Source organism: Salvia hispanica, chromosome 1, assembly GCF_029641045.1.
Source record: "Salvia hispanica isolate PSC_SH4W2 chromosome 1, Shi_PSC_v1, whole genome shotgun sequence".
In the NCBI taxonomy this organism is placed as follows: domain Eukaryota; kingdom Viridiplantae; phylum Streptophyta; class Magnoliopsida; order Lamiales; family Lamiaceae; genus Salvia; species Salvia hispanica.
The window spans coordinates 54,741,450-54,765,734 of NC_142692.1; the positions used below are offsets into that span (position 1 = coordinate 54,741,450).

The 24,285-nt window shown below is 38.1% G+C and overlaps 1 protein-coding gene and 1 long non-coding RNA gene across 3 annotated transcripts; both read right to left on the bottom strand.

Moving 5' to 3' along the window:
* Positions 1–2,141: 2,141 nt before the first annotated feature.
* On the bottom strand, positions 2,142–2,666 carry LOC148934166 (uncharacterized). The gene has a single exon (XM_089062218.1). The coding sequence runs from the start codon at positions 2,664–2,666 to the stop codon at positions 2,142–2,144; it is 525 nt and encodes a 174-aa protein (XP_088918344.1).
* A 16,508-nt stretch (positions 2,667–19,174) lies between these two features.
* Positions 19,175–21,751, bottom strand: LOC125185246 (uncharacterized). 2 transcript variants are annotated; one of them, XR_016134391.1, is made up of 4 exons: positions 21,543–21,745; positions 20,044–20,865; positions 19,574–19,641; positions 19,175–19,441 (listed from the first exon to the last, which is right to left on the bottom strand). It is a non-coding gene; the product is annotated as an uncharacterized LOC125185246 (long non-coding RNA). The 2 variants fall into 2 exon arrangements; XR_016134390.1 differs by lacking the exons at positions 19,175–19,441; positions 19,574–19,641 and having other exon boundaries at positions 19,849–20,865; positions 21,543–21,751.
* Between the last annotated feature and the right edge of the window lie 2,534 nt (positions 21,752–24,285).

Sequence of the window (24,285 nt, forward strand, 5' to 3'; positions counted from 1 at the left end):
CTAGTTGGTGTTTGATTACGCTATGAATAATAAATACGCATTTCTTGCTAAATCCACTCTTGGAATTTATAAGAGATTAATTAATTAAGTCCATAGATGACAATAATTAATTAATGGATGTTTAAATCTTAAACGCGGGATATAATGGAAACCCGAATTACTTATAATTTTTTATTTGGATGGGGAATGCAATATTACTTATGTAGTGGCTCCTCGTAATATTCCAATTAAAAGCTTATATTAAATTGGGTTCAATTTAATTAGTAAAAAGCTAATTGGAGGAGCCCATATCCAAAACCTTCCATGGATCCCTGTCTGGGCCCAATATATGACTTTATATAAATAGGAGAATAAAGGAGACAGAAAATACATATTATTTTCTTCATAATTTTTGTCCCCCTCTCTGTCTTGGAAAGGGGGGATTTTTCTCTCCTCCGTAAGATAGGTTTTCCGTCTTCTTTATTTAAGTCCTACTATACTGGTGAGATCAGCCCACCCTGATATCAGTTTACATTCTGGGAACCAGATAGAAGATCTGTGGTTTTACTATCTTCGATTCTTTGGAGAATCATCAAGGTAAAATAGCGAAACTGTAGAAAAGCATGTTTTAGGTTTCAATTAAGTTATGAGCATGATATATGTGATGATTGCGCGAATATAATTTGGCAAAATTATCTGCTAAATAGATCTTGATTATCTTATTTATTTGTTATGCATTAAACATCGCACGCTTCCGCTATTAGTCCCTTCACTGCTTCCACTGCAAAATAACTAGCGTAGCACATCACCTCAAAAGGGTGATTCTAGTCGGGAGCCCTGTTGATAGGTGCTCAGACAAGGCGATCAGAGCTGAAATGCCTTCTGAAACGGCTCATCGATCACAAATTCCATGTCATTTTTTAGCAGATGGGTCAATGGCTGAGGAATCTTCGCAAATTCTCTGATGAACCTTCTATTAAACCCAGCATGTCCAAGAAAAGCTCGTATCTCCTTTGGGATTGTAGGAAAAAGAAGCTTGTTGATGACCTCCACCTTTGCCTTATCAACTTGAATCCCCTTCTCTGATACAATATGCTCCAAAATTATTCCTTCTGGTACCATGAAATGACACGTCTCAAAATTTAAAACCAAATTCTTCTCCTGACATTTTTTCAACACTCTATCTAGATTGCCAAGGCACGACTCAGAAGAATTTCCATAGACTGTTAAATCATCCATGAAAAACACTTCAATCGAAGAAAATACTCATCATACACCTTTGGAATGTCCCTGGTGCATTGCAAAAACCAAAGGGCATCCCTCTATATGCATAAGTTCTGAATGGGCAGGTGAAAGTTATCTTGTCTTGATCCTCAAGATCCACATAGATCTGGAAATATCCATTATATCCATCCAAAAAGTAGAAATATTGTTTCCCAGCCAATCGCTCCAGCATTTGAGCTATGAATGGCAAGGGGAAGTGGTCTTTCCCTGTAGCATCATTCAGCTTGCGGTAATCTATACACATCCGCCACCCTGTGACTAATCGTGTGGGCACTAGCTCATTTTTTTTCATTCTTTACCACCTGGAATTCTGACTTTTTAGGAACTATGTGAAGTAGGCTGAATCATTCACTATCCGAAACCAAGTAGATGATTCCCAACGACAGCAGTTTCAATATTTCCTTTAAGACCTCTTCACGCATGTTGGGATTCGACTTCCTCTGCGGGTACCGATGCACTTTAGCTCCTTCCTCTAGTCTGGTATGGTGCATGTAGAGGTCAGGGCAGATCCCGACCAAATCTGACAAAGTCCATCCAAGAGCCTTCTGGTTCCTTCTCTGTACCACTAACACTTCTTCTTCTTGCTTTTCTGTCAACTGGCTGTTTATTATATCTGGAATGGTCTTCTCGTCCCCGAGGTAAGCATACTTTAAGCCCGGGGGCAACGTCTTCAGCTCCCTTTTAGGTGTAACAACCTCTTGGGCCAAGGGATTTTTCTCCATATTTTTCGCTGCTAGCTCCCCAAAATCGGGCACCTTATCCAAACTGCTTAGTTAAGCAATTCCAGCTGATCCAGTTGATGTTGACTTCTGGCAGAATCCCATGATTGCATCGTTGATCTCCTCGTCAGTCATGTTCTGTGTCAGTGTCTCGCACAATTAAGAATTCTCTTCCTCAATCAAGTAATTCATCTCAGCAGCTACAAGTTGTTCATGAAACAGCTCAGTCTCCAGATATTCCATGGAATGTAGATTTTCAGTGTCCAAGGGTTTTTTCATAGCCTCATCAATATTGAACGTGAACTTCTCCCCATGACAGTCCAAACAAATCGTACCGACACTTACATCGATTATAGTCTTGGCCATCCGCAGGAATGGACTTCCTAATAATACTCCACTGGCTTCACCAGCTTCGGAATCATTCATCTGAATCACATGGAAATCTGCAGGGTATAGGAAATTATGCACCCTTACGATCACATTCTCCAGCACTCTCTCGGGGCTGATTAAGGATCCATCCGCTAGCTGGATCACCACCTTCATGTGCACTAGGCTGACCTTAGTCAACCTTTTGTAAATAGAGAACGGTAGCACATTGATAGATGTTCCCAGATCACACATGGCATGCTCGATGTTCACGTCCCCAATGACGATGGGTAGGGTGAACATCCCTGGATCGGTCATTTTTTAAGGAAGCATCCTTTTCTGGATCACAGCAGATACACTCTCCCCGATTACAATCTTCTCGTCAGCCTTGGCCTTCCTAGCTATGAAGTCTTTGATGAACCTGCTAAACGGAGGTAGCTTTAATGCCTGCATATAGGGTAGGTTGATCTTGAACTTTCCAAAAATTTCCTTGAAGTCAGTTGGCTCCTCCTTCTGCCTCTTGACCTCTCCCCTGTATGGATAAGGTTTCATGCGCTTTACTGAGTTTCTAGTTCCTTCACCTGAGTCATCTCGTTCATGTTTCTTGACTTCCTTCCCAAGCTCCTCTAGTTCTGGGTCGAGAGTTCGTGGTTCGGGAATTTGCGGGAAATGGGTCTCTCACCTCCTTCAAGGGGGTACTCTCACTGCTCTCTTCTCCATCTTCCTCCCCTGTTCGGCCCAAAGGTTCATCATAATCCCTAACTGACCTCAGAGTGATTTAGGGTATTAGCTGTGTCTGGCATCTTCACAGTGGCAGGAAGTCAGCCATCGTGTCAACGTATTTCATTTAGTGTTGTGGATATCTAGGATAGTTATCTGGTGAGCATATCCATGGCATCTTTCTGCTCTTACTGAGCATCTTACATTTTATGTACCAAGTCATTAATGGCTTGTATGTTCCCTTGAATGTGTTGTTGAGCATTCAGCAAATCCCCTACTACATCATCAACTTGCCTTGGCCATTTACCCGCGTTCATTCCCGACGGTTGGCTTGACGAAGACCGATGCCCTTGGTGGAAATTCTCATGCGGAGCTTGGTTTCCATGCGGTTGCGACTGGGGGTTCTAGTTGCTGTTTTGATACCCTCTCTGATGTGGAGGAACATAGGAAACCATTTGATTACTCTGATTTCGGTTCTTCCAATTAGGTTGGTTCCACTACCCCCTATTGTTGTTCCACTGGTTCTGACCTTCTAGGTTACGATTCTGCCAATAAGGCTACCCTTCCGACTGTTGTGGATAAGTAATAGCCGGTGGTTGTTGATATCCAATAGCTGGAGGTTGCTGCTACGTGAGTGCCAATGGTGGTTGTTGAGCTGTATTGGGATCTGACCACCTAAAATTTGAATGGTCCGTCCATGGAGCATCTTCAAATTTCCACGGATTCCAGTTGAGATTCTGATTCCAATTCCCCACTGCATTTGCTTGCGCTTGGAATTCTTGATCTCCGGAAGACTCGTAATTAGGATAGGCTTTCTCCTGACTTGACGCAGCTTTCATCTTCTCAATGGAGTAGTTTGTGCATTTTTCTCCAAGGCAGCTAGTATGGCCTTCTCAAACTTATCCATCCGAGCGTCGATCCTGAAGACATCTTCAGTTGCTTCCACCGTGGTATTCGCTGTCACCCGTCTCATTATCAGGGCTCTGGGAGAATTATATGCTCTCTTAGCATTCACCAGCCTCTCCAGCACTCTTTTGGCTTCACTTACTTTCAGTTTCGAAAAATCTCCTCCAATAGAAGAATTCATCAGGTCCTTGCTCTCGGGTGTCATCCCTTCATAGAAGTTGTTGAAAATTTCCGCCTCCTCCATGTGATTATTTGGGCAGGCATCCAACATTCCCTTGAGTCTATTCCAATACTGAGTCAAAGGCTCATTTCAATCTTGGTGGAAGGGAAGAAGTAATCCAGAGACTGAGATCTAAAGTCGGCCCATGTTCTGATAGAGTTGAGCGGTAACCTCATTAGCCAAGTATTAGCTTCTGGGCGAAAGGTATCACCCCAAGCTGGACGCTTTTGAATCCCACAAATCTTGCAAAATTCATTTAAAAACTCATATAGGCTCTCAGTTGACTTCCCAGCATATTTAGGCAGGATGGTCAATGTGTTATTCTTCGCGTCTATGTTCGCCTGCCCTGGAGTCACCATTATTGCCTGAGCTGGTTCTCCAGGAAGGTGATCATTGAGAGCTCCGATCTCCAGATCATTATCCACCACTTCAGCCATTCTGACTGGTCAACCTTCCTTGACAGTGTCCTCCTTAAACTCAGCAAACGGGTTCTGATCTTCCTCTCCTTATGAGCTTGTGTAAGATGGCCTCCTGTGTTCAGTCCAGATCTCGTAACGACCGAGTTGGCTGCTTCTCGGAACCTCCAATTAGATTCCATATTTCTCCAGTAAGTGGGACTATTCCAGTGCCTAAAGTTCAGGCCCCTGTTCACAAACTGCAAAAGAAAAAGAAAATGAAAGGATCAAAACTATGTACACCAAATATCTCAAACACAGGCACATATGACGCCATCCATCCCCGTTAACGGCGCCATTTGATAAAACATGATTTGTTTTCCTTCGTCAAACTGGTTTCACAAGTAAATTGAAAACACGTAGAACATGCACAACTTGATCAAGTCAGAAGATGGACGAGTCAAGCTGGATGATAGCTATTATCGTTGTACCTTAACCCACAATACTATCAAGTCAGAACATGCTAAGAACGATTCTCGCTTGATCAAAATACTTCTGACTAACCGCGACCTGATGCTGGAAACTTGCTCAAGACAGGAGACTATCCAGAAATGGGAGAAATGGTTTGCTTCTAATGGTGTACAGGATGCTTATGAGTTCTTCCGCCCAAAAGGTGAAAAGCTTGCCTAGCCCCGATATGTTCGGAAGGATGTGGTTCCGCCCAAATACACTTTCATCACTTGGCTTGCGGTTCGGGGAAGGCTTTCTACTTGGGACCGGCTGCACTATCAGGATATCGATCATTCGTGCCAACTTTGTGGTTTTCATGAAGAATCGGCAGAACACCTTTTCTTTAAATGCACGATGACTTAGGCTGTTGGGGTAAAATCATGCTCTGGCTCAGCACGGTGAGAAGATCCACAACTATTAAGAGTGTCATCAAATTGGCTAGGCGCCACTCGAGAGGCTCGACAATTATTCAAGTGGCTAAACGGATATTCTTTATGGCCACGGTTTTCCTTATTTGGAAGTCGCGTAGTGCTGTTATTTTCGATGGTAAAGCTTGGGACGTGACTCGGGTGATCTTCTATCAAGGAGGCCACATACAGCCTGCTCTACTCTCGGTTTCCTCAAGATCAAGTGATACTACATCTTCCAGACCGATGATTATGGAGCATTGTCTGTTGGGAGTTTTGGACCTGTTTTGTAGACGCATCATGAGTTACTCCTCAGAGTACTCCCTTTTTCCCTTTGGGGGGTTTTATCCCACTGGGTTTTCCCCTCGAGGGGTTTTAACGAGGCTGCCCACTCTAGGTTTTGATGGATAGTTCATGATGTTGCCAGTGATCTCTTCTTGTATGTTTTTTGCTAGTCTTTTGCTAGACTTAGCGTTTTCTTCCATATGAAATTTACGTAAACAAAAGCAGATCTAAACTATCTTACCTATTCTCATGCAAGTTGGCGAACACAAATGTAAATCTACCTACGCGAAAGCATAATCAAAGTTGAACTAAGATAAAGAAAAGCAATCACAGCAAAAAATGTCAGATCTAAAACAACTTGAACTAAAAATTCCATTTCATAAAAAAGATCTTCGGTAAAAGGTGATGAAAACAGAATTCTAGCACAAACGTAAAGATCAAACGACAGCCGAAAGGAAACTAGAATAGTAACTGAGAATAAACATGAAAAACAACTAATCTACGAAAGTAATGAACTAAAAACAAAATTGAAATTGTTTTAACTCCTCGGGGTGCTACAAAAGCATCGACCTATGCAGATTCGGTCTCTTCTCCCTTTATGGGGAAGAAGAGGTGAAGACATGAGGCGGAAACGGTGACTCCAACTGCTAGCTAACTTCTACTCCATGCTAAAAAACTAAGTGAATTTGAGGTGACTGAAAATGATGAGTCTCCCTGAATCTATGCACTCTCTCCATATTTATAGGACGATGTTGGGCCCAAATCCCTAGGGTAAGCCCATCCTATCTTTGACAATTCTGCCCCTCTGAGGTAGCATCTGCTCTTTCTCTCTCTTGTGACTCATCACTTTAGGTGATCGACTCCACTGGATCAGTTTGTCGGCGCAGCAGATCAACTTGGCTCTACTTTTGGTTATTTATACTTCTTTTCTGAGTTGATCCGGTCATTCCTGCACTCGCCGTTTTCTTCGTTTTGTAGCTCCTGCGAACTCAAATTCACTATTCTTTTTGCACATTATTAACCATGTTAATGCAATAAACTCTAAAAAACCATGCTTATAACGAGCCCTATCAAGGGAGTATAATATATTAAGTCCACAAAATATATATTCAAATTTTATTTTAAAATTAATCTTGAATTCTTTCCAAATTAATTCCAAGAGTTAGGATACCCTAATTTAAATTTGGAAAGCGATGTCACGAGATGAGACGATTCGCCGTTGCACATAGGGACAACCCTAATCTAGCGCCATCGTTCTCCCACTCGAAATTCGCCGCTAAAGGAAGCTGATAGGACCTTCTCATCCGCCTGGGTCAGTATGCACAGCCCAAGTCATGAGATCAGCCAACAAGAGGCTCCTGCTGAAGCTCACAACGCTGCTGTCCGGCTGCTCGGAAGGACACACCTCGCTTCATCGTCACCTCCGAGCCGGATCACGCTGCAGCTGCCCGTCCAATCAGCGGCGCTGTTCACGCCTGCAGCCACTGCAGTCGCAGCTGCGCTGTGTTGCTGTCCGATCACCTTCATGGCTGCTGGGTCAACGTTGCTGTTGCGACGTCGGCGTCTCTGCAGCCGTCTGCGCTGCTGCTCCTCCATCCCGACCCCGAATTCAATTCACTCACGTATTGAATTCTACCGTCAAGAGAAGTCAACAATATCGGCGCATGAATACAAATGCAATCATTACTTGAGATTTCTTGTATGTAATCATTAGTCATTACCAACGTCATGAATGCAAACATAAATTGTATCTCAATTTTCACGTAGCCATTAATTGATTACGTACATGGCGAGAATTAATTCTCCACGCAGCCCTTTCCCTCGTCGTAGAGGATTTGTTCATTCGTACAAATATGTAAAAAATATGTAACAAAGAACTCATGCGATCAAGTAATTCAAATAACATGAAATTACTCTCAAAATAAAGAGAGAAATTCGAAATTCGCTATGTAGAGATTTTCAAAAATTATGAATGAATAATCATATGTCTTCTGTCTAGTGTCCTATATAATGTTATGATGGGTCATATTAGGGATCTATGAAGGGTTTGCTGGGGTTTGGTGCCCCTTGCACAGCAGAAGACTTGTACAATAACAAATAAATCAGACAAGAATCTATTTGACCGATTATACGATTAATTAATTCACATGTTAAACATATAATTGCATGCTAGAACGCAAATAATTCATGCTTAAAGAAAGTAAATCCTAAACTTGAATACTACGGTTTAGAGTTACCAATTTGATTCTCCAAAGAATCGTCGATTGCCCGCGCCTTCTCCACGATGATCTTCAATACTAGACCACGGATCTTCTGACTGGTTCCCAAACTGTATCTCGATATCGTAGTGGGCTGATCTTATCAAAATACTAGGACTTGAATAAAAAAGATAGAAAAATTCCTCACGGAGGAGGGCCTGAAAATCTCACAGAGGAGAAAATCAAGAAAAAAATCGTCTCTTACTAAAGAGAAGAGAGAGACGCTATTTTTAATGGGAAAAGTGATTTCCATCTCATTTATTCTCCTATTTATATTAAGTTCATATTGGGCCCCAGTCAGAGATCTATGGAAGGTTATGGATATGGGCTCCTCCAATTAGCTTTTCACTAATTAAATTGAACCCCAATTTATTATAAGCTTTTAATTGGAATATTACAAACAGCCACTACAGAAGTAATATTGCACTCACCATCCAAATCCGAGATTACAAGTAATCCGAGTTTCCATTTTGTTTATTATTTATTAACGCGCTTAATATATAAATGTTCATTAATTAATTCATGTCTGCTATGGACTTAATTAATTAACATCTTATTAATTCCAAGAATGGACTTAGCAAGAAACACTTATTTATTATTCATAGAATAATAAAAATCCAACTGGCCAGTTTTACGAATAATAAAACCTTGTTCAAGCTCCTTTTGAGGACATTATCAAACGAGACTCACCTCGCGCACAATTCAACATAATAGCAATCCTAGCACCGCTAGACATTAATCACCACTACCCAATATATCAGGATTATTGGGTTGCAAAAAACCCGCATCATTTGATAAGTCAAAGTAGTGCATAATCAATACCACATGCTCAATGCTAACGTATGTAGATTAAGAAATAGTATTTTATCAAGACCTAGTCTTTCAGTAGATAGCATAAAGACACGTCTTGTTGTTAGATCCATTCAGTGCTATATCACACCAATGTCATCTTATTTTAGAAAGGCTTAGAAATAATCGAACTGAGATTGCAACCTTTAAGGATAGGTAGTCAAAGCCTATCTGGGTTGTGTAAATTTTCTTTTTCTTTTGCACACCATTGCATAGAACCGACTGTGTTACCTTAATGTGGACGTCGCTCACAACCAGTCTACTAAGCAAAAGACTTAGACTTTGTTTGCTTCTTATACATTTAAATGTTTATAAAACATCTTATAAATGCACAAGCAAATACAATGTAATAATATACTGATTCTATTCATGCTAAACTGCTCGAATAATATTGAATCGGGTTAAAAGTGGATTGTAGAGTTTTACATATACAATCTCCCAATTATACTCAAAACATGCTTTCGAGTATACCCACTGCCAAAAACTCTCCCACTTATACACAAAGTAGGTCTTGGTACTAGATATATCGAACCACCATCATTTCACATCATGTTTGAACGCCGCATTTTATGTAAAAAATCTGCTTGGTTGTTCTCTGATCATATCTATTCCATCATAATGTCCTGCTGCATACTTGATCTTTAATTAATTTCATCCTCTACATGATTGCTTAGCTTTAATAGATCGTGTGTCCCTTCACTAGAGTCATACTCCAAATGTAATACTCATAGGCATACTCAAACTTACGATTAAAGCTATTAGGAAGATACTCCTAAGGTAAAGACATATACAGAAGATGACTTACTGGATCACTGATTAGTCATAAAACTAAATTAGTGTAACCCTAAGAACATTACATGAATGACTGGTAAACTAGAATATAGCAATTAGTCTTTCTCAAGCACTATGGTATACTCTTTACCTCAATCAAAGTCCTTTGTCATGGTTAATATGATATACGCTTTACATGCATAAGCACAACTAATATCAAACTTAGTACACATTATAGCATACATGAGACAACTATCTCCGAAACTAGTTTCATAATTCTTGATCTCACTAAGCGTCAAACGACACTTGACTAGAGACAAGACAATTCCATCTTGAAAGGTATAAACCTTTTCATGGAATTTCTAATAGATGATTTCCTCAAGACTTTTATTTATAGAAGGCTGTCTCGACAATCATAATACATACATTCTCATTTATGTAAGTTCTAATAGACAATATGATCGAATAAATCATGGCACAACGATAGCGAGAAGATAACCCTCTTTGGGCATAACCCATTGTCATTGTCTAGCCATTTGAGATCCACATTTACACTTGCAAAGATACTTGCTCCCACTGACTGGCACAGTCTGTAGGTTGTATTGCAAGTCTTGTAAAACATGTTGTCTATCTTAGATTGTAATATGGAATCTATCACCTTTTCAAATATGATTATCCAAATTAACCAATACTACATTGTAGTTAAAGGGATTATATTCAAGTTAATCTAAGACTGAGTCTTATGATTAGACTCATGAAATTGTTGTGTTCTACAACGTTCCCACTACGACATGGTTCTTACAATCTTAGGTACTGAAGTTGATTTTATTAATGCAAAAGTTTCTAATGGTATGACTTCTTGGTAATGTGGAAAATATGATATCTCTCTCTTTACTTTGAGAGTCATCACGCTGTTAGGCTTATAGATCCTCTCTTGATCTTTATACAAGAATTATATCTTTGAAGATTACAGAACTTATATCTTTACATCATTTAGGACAACCTTAAATCATACCTCAGTACTCACCTCCAATTACTTGGATACCTTTCCAACACGTGTTGGAACAACATTACACCTTGAGATGTGCTAGACCAGAGTTGCTCTAGTCCACAACTCGTGTTTTGTAGAAGGTACTTATGCTGATGCTGGTAGTTTCTTTAAGGTGATTCTCGTTGTATCTAATGCTTACCCATTAATGATAAGATTTTAATGAGTACATCTTATCACATAATCAAACTTGTCTTGGAAAGACTTTGATATCTTCTTACATAAATAGGCTCTGATACCAATTGTTGGGGTTTGGTGCCCCTTGCACAACGGAAGACTTGTACAATAACAAATAAATCAAACAAGGATTTATTTGACCGATGATGCGATTAATCAATTCACATGTTAAACAGATAATTGCATGCTAGAACGCAAATAATTCATGCTTAAAGAAAGTGAATCCTAAACATGAATACTACGGTTTAGAGTTACCAATTTGATTCTCCAAAGAATCGTCGATTGCTCGCGCCTTCTCCACGATGATCTTAAATACTAGACCACGGATCTTCTGACGTATATCGATATCAGGGTGGACTGATCTTATCAAAATATTAGGACTCGAATAAAAAAGCCAGAAAATTCCTCACGGAGGAGAAAATCAAGAAAAAAATCGTCTCCTAGTAAAGAGAAGAGAGAGACGCTATTTTTAATGGGAAAATTGATTTCTGTCTCATTTATTCTCCTATTTATATTAAGTTCATATTGGGCCCAGCCAGGGATCTATGGAAGGTTTTGGATATGGGCTCCTCCAATTAGCTTTTTACTAATTAAATTGAACCCCAATTTAATATAAGCTTTTAATTGGAATATTACGAGCAGCCACTACAGAAGTAATATTGCACTCCTATCCAAATCCGAGATTACAAGTAATCCGGGTTTCCATTTCGTTTATTATTTATTTTCCGCGCTTAAGATATAAATATTCATTAATTAATTATTGTCTGTTATGGATTTAATTAATTAACATCTTATTAATTCCAAGAGTGGACTTAGCAAGAAACACTTATTTATTATTCATAGATTAATAAAACTCCAACTGGCCAGTTTTCCAAATAATAAAACATTGTTCAAGCTCCTCTTGAGGACATTATCTAACGAGACTCACCTCGCGCACGATTCAACATATTAACAATCCTAGCACTGCTAGACATTAATCACCACTACCCAATATATCAGGATTACTGGGTTGCAAAAAACTCGCACCATTTGATAAGTCAAAGTAGTGCATAATCAATACCATATGCTCAATGCTAACGTATGTAGATTAAGAAATAGTATTTTATCAAGACCTAGTCTTTTAGTAGATAGCATAAAGACACGTCTTGCTGTTAGATCCATTCAGTGCTATACCACACCAATGTCATTTTATTTTAGAAAGGCTTAGAAATAGTCTAAGCTTATCTGGGTTGTGAAATTCTTCTTTTTCTTTTGCAAAGCATTGCATAGAACCGACTGTGTTATCTTAAAGTGGACGTCGCCCACAACCAGTCTACTAAGCAAAAGACTTAGACTTTGTTTGCTTCTTATACATTTAAATGTTTATAAAACATATTATAAATGCACAAGCAAACACAATATAATAATATACTGATTCTATTCGTGCGAAACTGCTGGAATAATATTGAATCGGGTTTAAAGTGGATTGTAGAGTTTTATGTATACAAACAAAATTCTATTCGAGCGAAACTTGCTCGAAACATGCTTTTCAGTATCCCAAACCTAACAGGTTTGTATTCAGGCCACACCCAATTAGTTTTTATCTAATTAATTGAACTTTAATTTAATATAAGCTTGAATTTGAATATTATTATCAGCCACTCCAGTAATAATATTGATTTACTCATCTAAATCCGAAATTGCAAGTTATCTCGGTATCCTCGTTTAAATGATTATTTACTCCATGAGTGGACTCAACAAGAAACACTTATTTATTACTTATATAAATGTTCATTAATCAATTGATGTCTGTTATGAACTTAATTAACTAACATCTTGTTTACTCCACGAGTGGACTCAACAAGAAACACTTATTTATTACATATAGATTAATTAAATTCCAACTGGTCAGTTTCAGAATAATAAAACCTTGTTCGAGCTCCTCTTGAGGACATTATCAAGTGCCGATTCAACATAATAACAATCCTAGCACCGATAGATATTAATTACCACTACCCAAGATACCAGGATTATTGGGTTGCGAAAAACCTACACCGTTTGATAAGTCAAAGTAATGCATAACCAATAATGTATGCTCCATGCTAACGTATGTTGACTAAAAAGTAGTCGTTTATCAAAACCTCGTCTTTCAGTAGATAGGATAAAGACATGTCTTGCTGTTAGATCCATTGTCATCTTAAGTAAAGGTAAAGAATAATCGGACTGGCATTGCAACCTTTTGCAATAGGTAGCCAGGGCCTATCCAGGTTGTGAAATTCTTATTTCTCTTTTGCAAAACATTGCATAGAACCGACTGTAGTTACCTTAAAGTGGATGACGCCCACAACCAGTCTACTAAGCAAAAGACATAGGTTTTGTTTGCTTGTTATGCATTTAAATGTTTGTAAAACATTTTATAAATGCACAAGAAACACAATGTAATAGTAATACTAATTCTATTTGTGCGAAACTGCTCGAATAATACTGAATCGGGTTAAAAGTGGATTATAGAGTTTTTGTATACAAGCAAGATTCTATTCGTACTCAAAACATGCTTTTCAGTATACCAAACCTAACAATTAATTGTTTGGAGAATAAAATTAGAGATGGAATTAAATAAGAGAGAGGAAGAGAATATAAAGTATAATGAATATTATTTTTTACTAAAAATAGAAATGACTCAATTATTTGAAATTTCTTTAAATCAAAAGATGACTCAATTAACAAGGAATGACAGGATTAATGAAAAAACTAAAATGCTCTGTATAGAACGTATAATTTAGGATTCCAAGGGATCTAATCGGGGGTTGTACTTGGTGTCAAAAAAGTTATACATGAGAAAGAGTTGTTTTTCTTAAAGATTGAAAGTAAACATAGGTACATTTTCCTTATGAGTAATTTTCGTAATACATGATTCCTCTGCCTGTTTTAGGCTATGTGATTTTTAATGTCAATAAGTTACGCAGTATACCTTTACGTTTACTCATGGTTCCTCAACTCTCCACTCTTACAGTGGCAGAGTGGCTTCCTTATTGATAATCTTGGTCTCTGTCGCTGGAAGAATTTGATCACAGAATTAACAACAAATCTTCCTACATTGATCCGAGTGATGTCAGGCCTGCCCCTTTCTAAGCTAGGGGGAAAACCAATGTATAAATGGACTTGGCTCAAAATCATGGAAATAAGTTGAATACAATCAGAGTATCATCTAAACGAGCACTCAAACTCGACCAATAATATGCGATTTCAATAGAAAAACTATTTTAGCAGAAGTTCAAGAGCAAATGACATCATATATGAAGACACGATATGCATCCAATCACCATTCTATAAAGAACATACGTCGTTTAAGCTCAACATCGCCCACCGTCATCACCTCAATCTGCATGTAGGGAAAACACATACAGAGCTGAGTACTTAAAGTACTCAGTGAACACAAGCTAAATACATTTTTATAAAACTGTCATGTCAAGACATAAATGAGTGAGCTAGGGATTTTATTAAAAATAACCGAGTACACAAAAACATTTCATCAATCATAACACTGATCTCTCCTTGCATTTAAAAACTATCAAATCTGTTCTTTCTGGTGCCGAGAAGGTGGCCACCTCCCACCGTCACAATAACCGGCCAACTCACTCGATGACTCACAGTCCCTGGTGTACACTAGTCAAAGTAGGGACGCTACCCATACTAAGACCCGAATTCGATTTAACCGTACGTGGTAACAACCACTTCAGATAGGTCCCCTAGGCCAAATCTGAACTATACATGAACTGGAAATGTGGCTCCCTGTGCTAGATGAAAAAAAGACATTTCTCAAAACAAAATATGGCATGTCATAGCATTTGTATCCTCCTTTCCTCATAACACTCATTTGAAACTTAACTCATATTTATCGGTCAAAGCGGAGCATCATATAACATCATATCGATAAAGTCGAGCATTGTATAACATCATGTCGGCAAAGCCAAGTGATTCACAATCCACTCAATAAAGCATCACTTTCACTTAAAACGCATCATCACTTTCTCTTGAAAAACATACTTATCATCCGTTTCACTTGCAAACCAAACTGAAAAGATATTTCCTCTTTTAAAATAAAGCTAGCAAAAATACTTAGTTAGGAAGCCCACAATCATATCTTAAAAAGATCATCTCGTTCGTTTAATTTCTCTAACTCGAGATTTCTCACTTTTCCCTCAACTCGTGAAGATCGTTCTTTTTCTCTTTTGGATATTTCGCAGCCGCCTAAGGTGTCACTGGCGACGCCGGCCGGCCAATCTCGCCCTCAGTCCGTACGTAACACTTTCAACACATATTTTCTGCCCAACTAATTAGTAAGAAGGGAGCCCAAATATTTAAAACTCCAGCCCAACTATTAAAATTCCAGCTCAAAACTTTCTTTAATTAATTTGCTAGCTCAACTAAAATTTATGACTTGTCCCAACCAATAAAAAAAACTCATGGCTCAAATCAAAAAATTTAATACTGCAGCCCAAATACCAAAATGAGTCCAGTCATTTTTATAAAATTCAAACAGCTCTCACTAAATCTCACGTCTCCTTCTCTTACACCATTCCAGATTTCAGAGAAATCAAAACGAATAATCACCATGACCTCCGTTTCTCTCTGCTACCTAATACACTTGGATATTGCACTATTTTAGGACCTTTATTTGGTCTGTTTTTAGTGTCTAAACATGTTTATATTTCGTATATTTTATTTAATTTGGTATTTTGACATGTTTTGTGAGAATTGTGCATATTTGAGCCAAAAAGATAGGAAAAAGTCAAAGATGGAATTCCGGCACGTTCAAAAAAGCCCAGCGGCCCGCTGCATTTGTCGCAGCGACCGCTGGACCACAGCGACTCCTGTGCTTGAAGCGGTCCGCTCCGGAAAGTTGTGCTGAAAAGTCTGAAGACGCCCAGCGACCACTGGGACGTGTACAGCGACCGCTTGAGAAAATCCCGTAGCCACTGGACTAATTTACAGCGACCGCTACCCAAATCCACAGAAGCTTCGGACAATCCACAGCGACCGCTGGCCAAGGTGCAGCGGTCCGCTGCGAGAAGGCGGTGCACGAATTTAATTATATTTTCTCAAGATTTTACCTACACACTCTTTACTACACAATTCTAGAGCGAAAATATTTGAGAGTTCATCACTGTGCAAGAAGTTGAAGACGTAGTCAAGTGAAGATCAAAGCTACAGGATTCTACCTTTGGGTTTTATCACTTTAGTTCTTATGTTTAAATTGTTTCCCCTTCAAACTATTTTTTAGATTATTCTACTATGTGTAACTAAATTCATAGGATTCTAGGGATGTGTTAGTAACATACTTTTGGTTTATACAATTCTGTTTTCTATTTAATATCCGTTTTGTTTATACTTCGTTTCTCCCTTAAGTTGTTCCGTAACACTGCATGTTTAAGTGACACATTCGATGCTGATTTATTATAACTTGCTACATAATCGTGAGAGGAGGTTGGCGAGTTAGATCCACTTAATAGACACTACAATTAGCTTTCCTTAAAACGGCACTGTTAATTGAGAGTGAGGACTTTGCAAGGGTCTTAGGAGCTTCTAGGAGTTACGTATCTAGGATTGACAACCCTAGTGTTAGTAATCTATGCTTGTACCATATGGGCAGAACTTATGTAACTCGTCCTATCGAAGTATAGACTGTGTTAGGCATTGTAGGAGGAATTTTTATAACCACAGTTGTGAACGCACATCCTTGGAATTCTCTTATCTCATTTATTGAATCTCTAGTTTATGCTGCATTGATTTGTTTTTTATTTTCAATTTAAATGTTTTCACAAAACACTCTAGTTCTCCGAATAGTAAAAGAGGCTTAGTAGAAGATAGCCAATTGGTGATTTTATTCCCCGTGTTCGACAACCTGGTACTGACCTTTACCTATACTAGATTTATCCTGTATACTTGCATGTATTTTTAGTGCTAATAAATAGTGTATCACTACCTCACGCCCTCCGCGTTCTCGTGCCCATCCGGACCAGTCACCTTGTCGCTGCTCATCGTGAGCCAGCGATTCCAGGCCGTCAGCGCCTTCCCCGTCTCCTGCTCGACATAGGGATGCTGTTCGGTGCCCTGCGTTCGCTGCTGCTGCTGCATCGAGACCAGCCCCTCGCCCTCAATCAGAATGCAGCACAGCTGCTGTCACTGTGGAGTCGGCATTGTCTCCGGCAGCCCCGTCCTCCGCAGTTCCGCTCCTGCTGCCATCAGCCCACACCGAGCTGTCTCAACGACAAACTCTACCGATGCCGTGTAGTGTCGCCGCTACTGTACTGGCGGTCAGCATCGCACGCGCTCATTCAGCCACAAACAACTATGCTGAACAGCTACGAACCGTCCCAAAAGAGTCCGGACAGCCTCCGAAACAGTCCCGAAACACCCCGAAAGCTGAGTTCTTTGGGTTTGCTAGATTGAGCTTCTAGTTTTGACTAAAACAGCTTCTCTAATTCTTTTTTGTTCTCTCTTCACGTCTTTGATATTTGTTGTGAAATTCGGACGTGACTTGTGAAACAGTGATGGAATAGACCAAGTATATATATTGTTGAACGATTATTGGAAATCAATGTGGAAATAAATTGTGATTAAAGGTGGATTAAAATCTGAATTTATTTGACTTAATTGTCCAATATCAATTCCAGATAGTGGAGGGGAAGATGTGCAACGGTAGGAGGAAATGGCCGATTGTGGTAGACAATAATTAATTGAGTGCGATTATTAGCATTCAAGATCAAATTGATTGCTGACTTTATATGTAATAAAGTGGGATTAAATTAAATGGGATTAAAAGTGAGTAATTGGTGTGCAATAAAACGAAGGTAATGGATTAATTGTTGCTTAATTCTGCAGTTTAAATTGCAGGTAGTGGTCTAGCGGAGGAATAATAAAAAACTAACGGTAAAGATGTGGATGAATGATCTTGTCGCTTGGAACGACAGATTGGGAAGAGAGAATCGGCGATGACTCACGAGAGAAAATTTATTTGGAGAATTGGGCATATCAAGCAAATTGGGCTCGAAGAAATGCAGTGAAATTAATTGGACTTTATATTTAGGGCTCGATTGATAGCTCCTATTGGGTCATAAAAGCCTAAAAAGACATCCTTTTTACCGTCTTCTACTCAGTTTGGTAGATCTAGATATTGTCGGTGAACCCGGAAGAAAAGAGTCGGATCTTCGACAAATTTATACTGCAATCAGAGATATTGGCAATTCTTTATCTTCGAAAATTTGTGGTATTAGTATTTGTCCAGATCTCCGACAATGTGAAGTGCATCTGCATACCTATTTTTCCCTCCGACAACTCCACTCTGTCGAACCAGCTACCCAGTAAAAAGAAGCTCGGAAGGCCCTCAGTCGTTGCTTGATATTCATCCTTCCAACCACCACAGGTATGTCGATGCAGTCGTTTGTTATATGAAACACTAATTATCCAAGAACCTAGAATTTTAGGGTTAGGCGAGGAACGATTAACGATTACGTACATTTGTAGATTCAATTAGTTCTGTTAGAAAGGTTACTGACGGTGATGTAATTCAATTGATTATTGCTTATTTGTGTATTCAATTTTTGAGTTGTGTTAGCAACGTCTGGCGATTAGGTGCGGTTGATTTCAATAAGATAACAAACATAATTTGTCTCGTATGTGTGACCTGCCCTAGTTTGACGCTCAGCTATGTTTCATACCATACGTTTGTGAGGATCTTGCAGACTATTCCTTCCCCGGTTGATGAATCTTAGAAGATTTGGCTAGTGAATCCTTTTTCACCATTGTGTTCATTGAGATTGTTCAGAGTTGTTTCTTTGACATATCCTTCGACGTCGGCCCCTCACTATTTGTATGTTGCCCCTACTGTGTCTGATGTCGTCGTAGATCTGGTTGTGTGTTTCAATGCTGCTTTTGGATCATCCTTGTTTGTGTGAAACTATATCCATCACATTAAATGTGGAGTACAAGGTGTGAGTAATTGCACATACATGATACACATGCGTGTATATGCGCATATATACACATGCTGCAGCTAAAATTTACTCTCGAATGTACATATATGCAAATATGTATGTGATACGACATGGCGAGTCTCAAAAGGGGAGACCGACAGGTTGTTGATTGGGCAACAAACGCGGGAGAGAAAGAAGGAGAGTAGACGAAGTCAAGAGGAGCAAGACACATCGGCTTAGTAGTTGCAAATTCATTTTCTGTTATTTTGAATATTTGATTTTCTAGCTAGCAGATTTGTTGAGATTTAGTTGTTGCTATATTCCCTCACATGTAAGTCTAGATATTACAATTCCACAATGATGATTGACATCTTGGGAAATTGGATTATAGGCGATCTTCAGATCGAGGGCTTCCTTGGAGGATTTATCTTCTTATTCATTATCATTCCATATCAATAAAAGCCGACAGTTCCTCTTTCCCATACTTTTGATTCATATTTATTCTATCTACATTTGAGCACTCCTCGTGCTCTACATGATCCGGCGCCTTTACTCTTATCAGTATGTGCTACTTGTTGTTAACACCAATGAACTGCATAACAATGATGAAGAGTAATAAATACAAAGAGCTCAGTGAGATTTTGTAAAATCTCCATGATTGGATGGCCAACCTCCCATGGTAATGACATTTAATTTTAAACTGCGTATTGGGAAGAGGTATGACCTGAATGGGGGTTGGGGACGTCGAAGTCGCTTGGTGGGAATAGATAGCAATACCAGATATTGTCATGCCTGCAGCAGATAAAATTTACTTCTGGTTCAGAAGGGGAGATAAATCCATATTTTGGAGTTGCATTTATGTTGCGTGTCATTACATTTATGTTATAAATAAGTTAACACAGTTATATTCACCCACTTATTCACCCACTGGCGCAAAGGCGAAAAATGGGGGCTACAAATCGGATATAGCCCTCACATTAAACACAACACCCCCCCAAATGAAAAATTCTTCGAATGTGAATACATATTCTAATCCAAAAATAGATACGCACGGTTGGACTTAACATCATTCAATACACCCAACTACTTCGTCCACCAATTTGGAAAATAGGTAGACGAAGATAAATGTGAACCCTACAAAATAGATCACCCAAAACACATGCAAATAAAAGATATGGATGATGTAGTCAATACTTGTCAGACAACGAGAAACCGGTGAATAGATCCAACCGTTCAGGCTCCTTCACTAGAATGTCTAACGCCATGAAACGATGTTTCTATGGAACTTCCGGAATTTCCTCCAACATCTTGCTGATCTCAACTCGCTTGGCACTCAAATCGAAGTCGTAACCGATACGAGAGGACAGAGTTTGAAGACGCTGATTGGTGTCCTCATGAATCTTCGTCATCACATTCAACATTGACTCGAACAAATCCTCTGACGGCTTCTCTTCTTACCGGAGCTTGGGCTCCGGACACTTTTTCTATCAGTCACCAAGAAGGACATTCGTGGTAGCGTCAAAGTTGAGGGTGTCTTGGATTTGGTCATCCGTGAAGAAGTCTTTCAGTGTGTACGCAACCATATTTGGTTCGGACTCGTCGGCCAAAGATGTGTCCTTCCCGTTCAGTAGCTCATCTGCCACGTCTTCTGCACGCACCCCGTTGCTATAATCCTTCCCAAAGATAGACTTCCAGTCCTCCTAGTATGGCCAAGACTTGTTTCACAGTCTTCGCACTGCCGTCGCCCTACTATATCAAACAAACTCTTTGAAAGCGTAACACAAAAAACGTCGCACATGTGTACGTCTACAGCTGTCACACCTCAACCCTTATGACATATGCACTTACTATAAATAAATTTTAAAAATTTAAAATAAATAATCCACACGTCAAGTAAATAAAACACATATATCTACATGCAAAAATGATGAGGAGAAGGTTGCCAAAATGCATCAGCCGCCGACCCTTATAATAACTGTAACTCACATCAACCCACGCATCACTGATATCTTATTCCTGAAAAATTATAATGGTTTATATGAGCTACAACACAGTGTATATAAACCTTACCTTTAATTTCACATACAAATATCAAACTCATTCTTTCACCAAAATATATCACAAGAAATAATAAATATCATAAACAATCTAATATTCATATACATATGTCTCTCCATTCTTTTTATTATTCTGTGACAGATCAAGCCTAGTATCGGCCCGGGATTTCCATTGCATACAACCTGCAGGTCCTTTTTTATTATTTGACCTTTCCACGAAGGCCCCTCTTTGATTTGACCTTTCTAAGAAGGTCCCTCTTTGTATAATTTCTTTGACTTGTAGGTCCATTATCATTGTATGTGACCCGTAGGTCTATTTCCATTATCATTGACATCAGACCCAGGGCAAGACCGTCACATATCCTCTTTAATTCCATTATTCAAATAATTCCAATACCATGCATCAAACATATCCATTGCACCAATTATATATCAATATATTTCACCAATAACTCCAATACTATAGATAAACACATTCATTGCACAAATCACATATCCACATCATTTACAACATCAATATCAAATAATACATAATCATTTCAGGCTCATATCATATAGTTTAAATATTCACTCCATTTTAATACATAGCAATTAATTACATAAAATATGTGAACTAAAGGTGTGATTTATACGCACCTTATAACATAGAGTAATGGAATCGAGCCTGTGATTCGACCTCCCATAACTTACAGTCTTTCGGCTTCGGCCTACTGAAAGTAAAGATATGTGTAGAGTTTGAATAGGAAACTACTATCATTTTTTTTCCCCTCATTTTCTATCTCTAGAAACTATCGTATTTCCACTTTCTATTTCTTCCGAAAATTCCCCTTTTCATTTACATAACCAATAACTAATATATACTGAAGTAAGGTCGGTTTAGCTAACCCAACTATTCATTTCTATAAAAAAGTTGAAATAAATAGCTTAGCTTAAAATCTTACACGTATACAATCGTATTCATAACTTATCCATCAACATAACCAATAAATATTTTAACATATAGTTGTGTCTTATTTTGCAAAGCAAGTACACTAGAAATATGACACGTGTATATATTATACTAATATGTAACACATTTCCAATTTCTCTTTTTTCTATAGCTGCCATATATATTATTATGAAATACTCCCTCCGTCCCTGAATACTTGACACAGTTTGCCATTTTAGTCCGTCCCCGAATACTTGGTACAGTTTACTTTTTTCATTTTTGGTAGTGGACCCCATATTCCACTACCTCATTCCTATTCACATTTATTATAAAACTAATACTTTAAAAGTAGGACCCACATCCCACCAACTTTTTCAACACACTTTCCATTACATTTCTTAAAACCCGTGCCAGGTCAAACCGTGTCAAGTATTCGGGGACGGAGGAAGTAGTATTTTAGTTCAAGATATTTATGCATATATATTGTGCACAAAGGCCACTTTCGCATATACCTATAGTAGTATAATACTGAACATGCACACATTATTACACATATACATTCATTTAGATTAACTATTTGGTATTTATAATATATATGTATATATATAATCACATGTATAATATTTATTGTGCAAACAATAATATAAATATGTAATAATAATTAAAAATGTGTAAAATATGTAAAATGATGCATGTTTCGGGTTAGGGATGTCACAACAACATGTATTAAACCGAACCTTCACAATCTGAGCACTACTCGTCGTTGCATTCAATCCGGAAGTCGTTGTTCGAATTGAACCCGACACCGCTGCGATCAAGGATTTGAGACAAAGCGTCGTACTCACGCTTCCAAATCGTGATCTTAGAGTTGATGTGCGGCCACACCTTTAGCTCCGTGTTTGGTATTTCGCATTTCATTACTTGATACACCCTTGTGGCATAGCCGTTACGGAAACCGTTGTCAGACTTCCACCCTCCCGCGACAAGATCATGTAGCGCCACCAATAGAGCTGCTTCCTCGCGTTTGGTCCATGACCGACGTGTGCGGTCACCCTTCACCTTGTCGGCATTTCCATCACTTGCAGCACCTGCAAAAAAATAGAAGCATCCATGACTGACGATACACATGTGAGCGAAAACAGAGGATTTCTGTAGGAGAGAAAGTGATACGAGACATCTTACCCTCGTATATCAACTTTCTCTTTCCTTTCGAACCTATGGAGGACAAATGCAGTGGTGGTATGAGTTGCAGGTGGATTTGGAGTGAAAAGGCATGAATTAAGCACATGCTTATATAGAGGGAATATGATGAAGATGGCGCAAAACAGAGTAAAGTAGGCGCCATTTTGCAGAATGGGGGATCGTCTGGGTATTTCATTCCAAAAAGTAGGGAGTTTTTTATCTTCACATGTTTTTTTTCCTCTGCTAGGAGTAACCATTCAAGTGACAAAGTAGGAAATGAGTGTCTACCAAACAACAGATAAAGGCGTAATTGGTTTCACTAAAATTGAGAAAAAAGTTTATCTATACATCCATGAATATATTTTCAGCCAACCAATCACACCCTTAGAGTGAACTACATAAATGGCAGGATCTTTCATTTTCGCACATAAATGGTACCTAACCTTTATTTTATGTCGTTTTTTTTATTTATAAATCACATTTTGGGTACTTGATGCAATTTTCACCCTAAAATTTCCTCTAAACAAATACATTTTCCTATTTGTATCATAGAGGATATTTTGGGTATACACAAAACTAGTACCAAAAGTGATATTATAATATCTTCTCTCATTCTCCTCACTCTTTATAGTACTATTATTATTAATCAATATTAATATTATTATTTTGAATTTATAAATTAATAACTAATTTGTTTTTTAATATAATTCAAATATACTTAATTATAATTATAGTTATAATTATATTTAATTATTATAATAATATTATTATTATAATACTAAAAACTAATAGTAATTAATAAATAATTATAATATAATTATTTAAATTAGGAATCATATAATATTATATAATAATAACAATAATTACTATTATTATTTTATATTAAATTAATAACTAATAATATGGTCTTAATAAAAATTCAAATTTGTGAATCGTATTTAACGATATAAAGAGTTGAATATTTTTAGTTAGGTATTTCAACCCTAAAATGAGTATAAAATAATTTAATAAAAAATATTTAATTGATTTAATTGTTTTAAATAATTAATTTAATTAGGTGTTTTATTCTTGATTTATATTATGAATGTGTATGTATAAAACACTAAAAAGAAAGAAGAAAAATAAGAGAAAAGAAAAAAAGAAGAAAAAGAAGAGAAAAGAAAAAAAGAAGAAAGGAGATAAAATATTAAAAAGAAAAAAAAAATGAAGAAAAAGATCACATGTTTGGTGATTGAAATTTTCGAAAATATCCTCCATAATAAAATATCA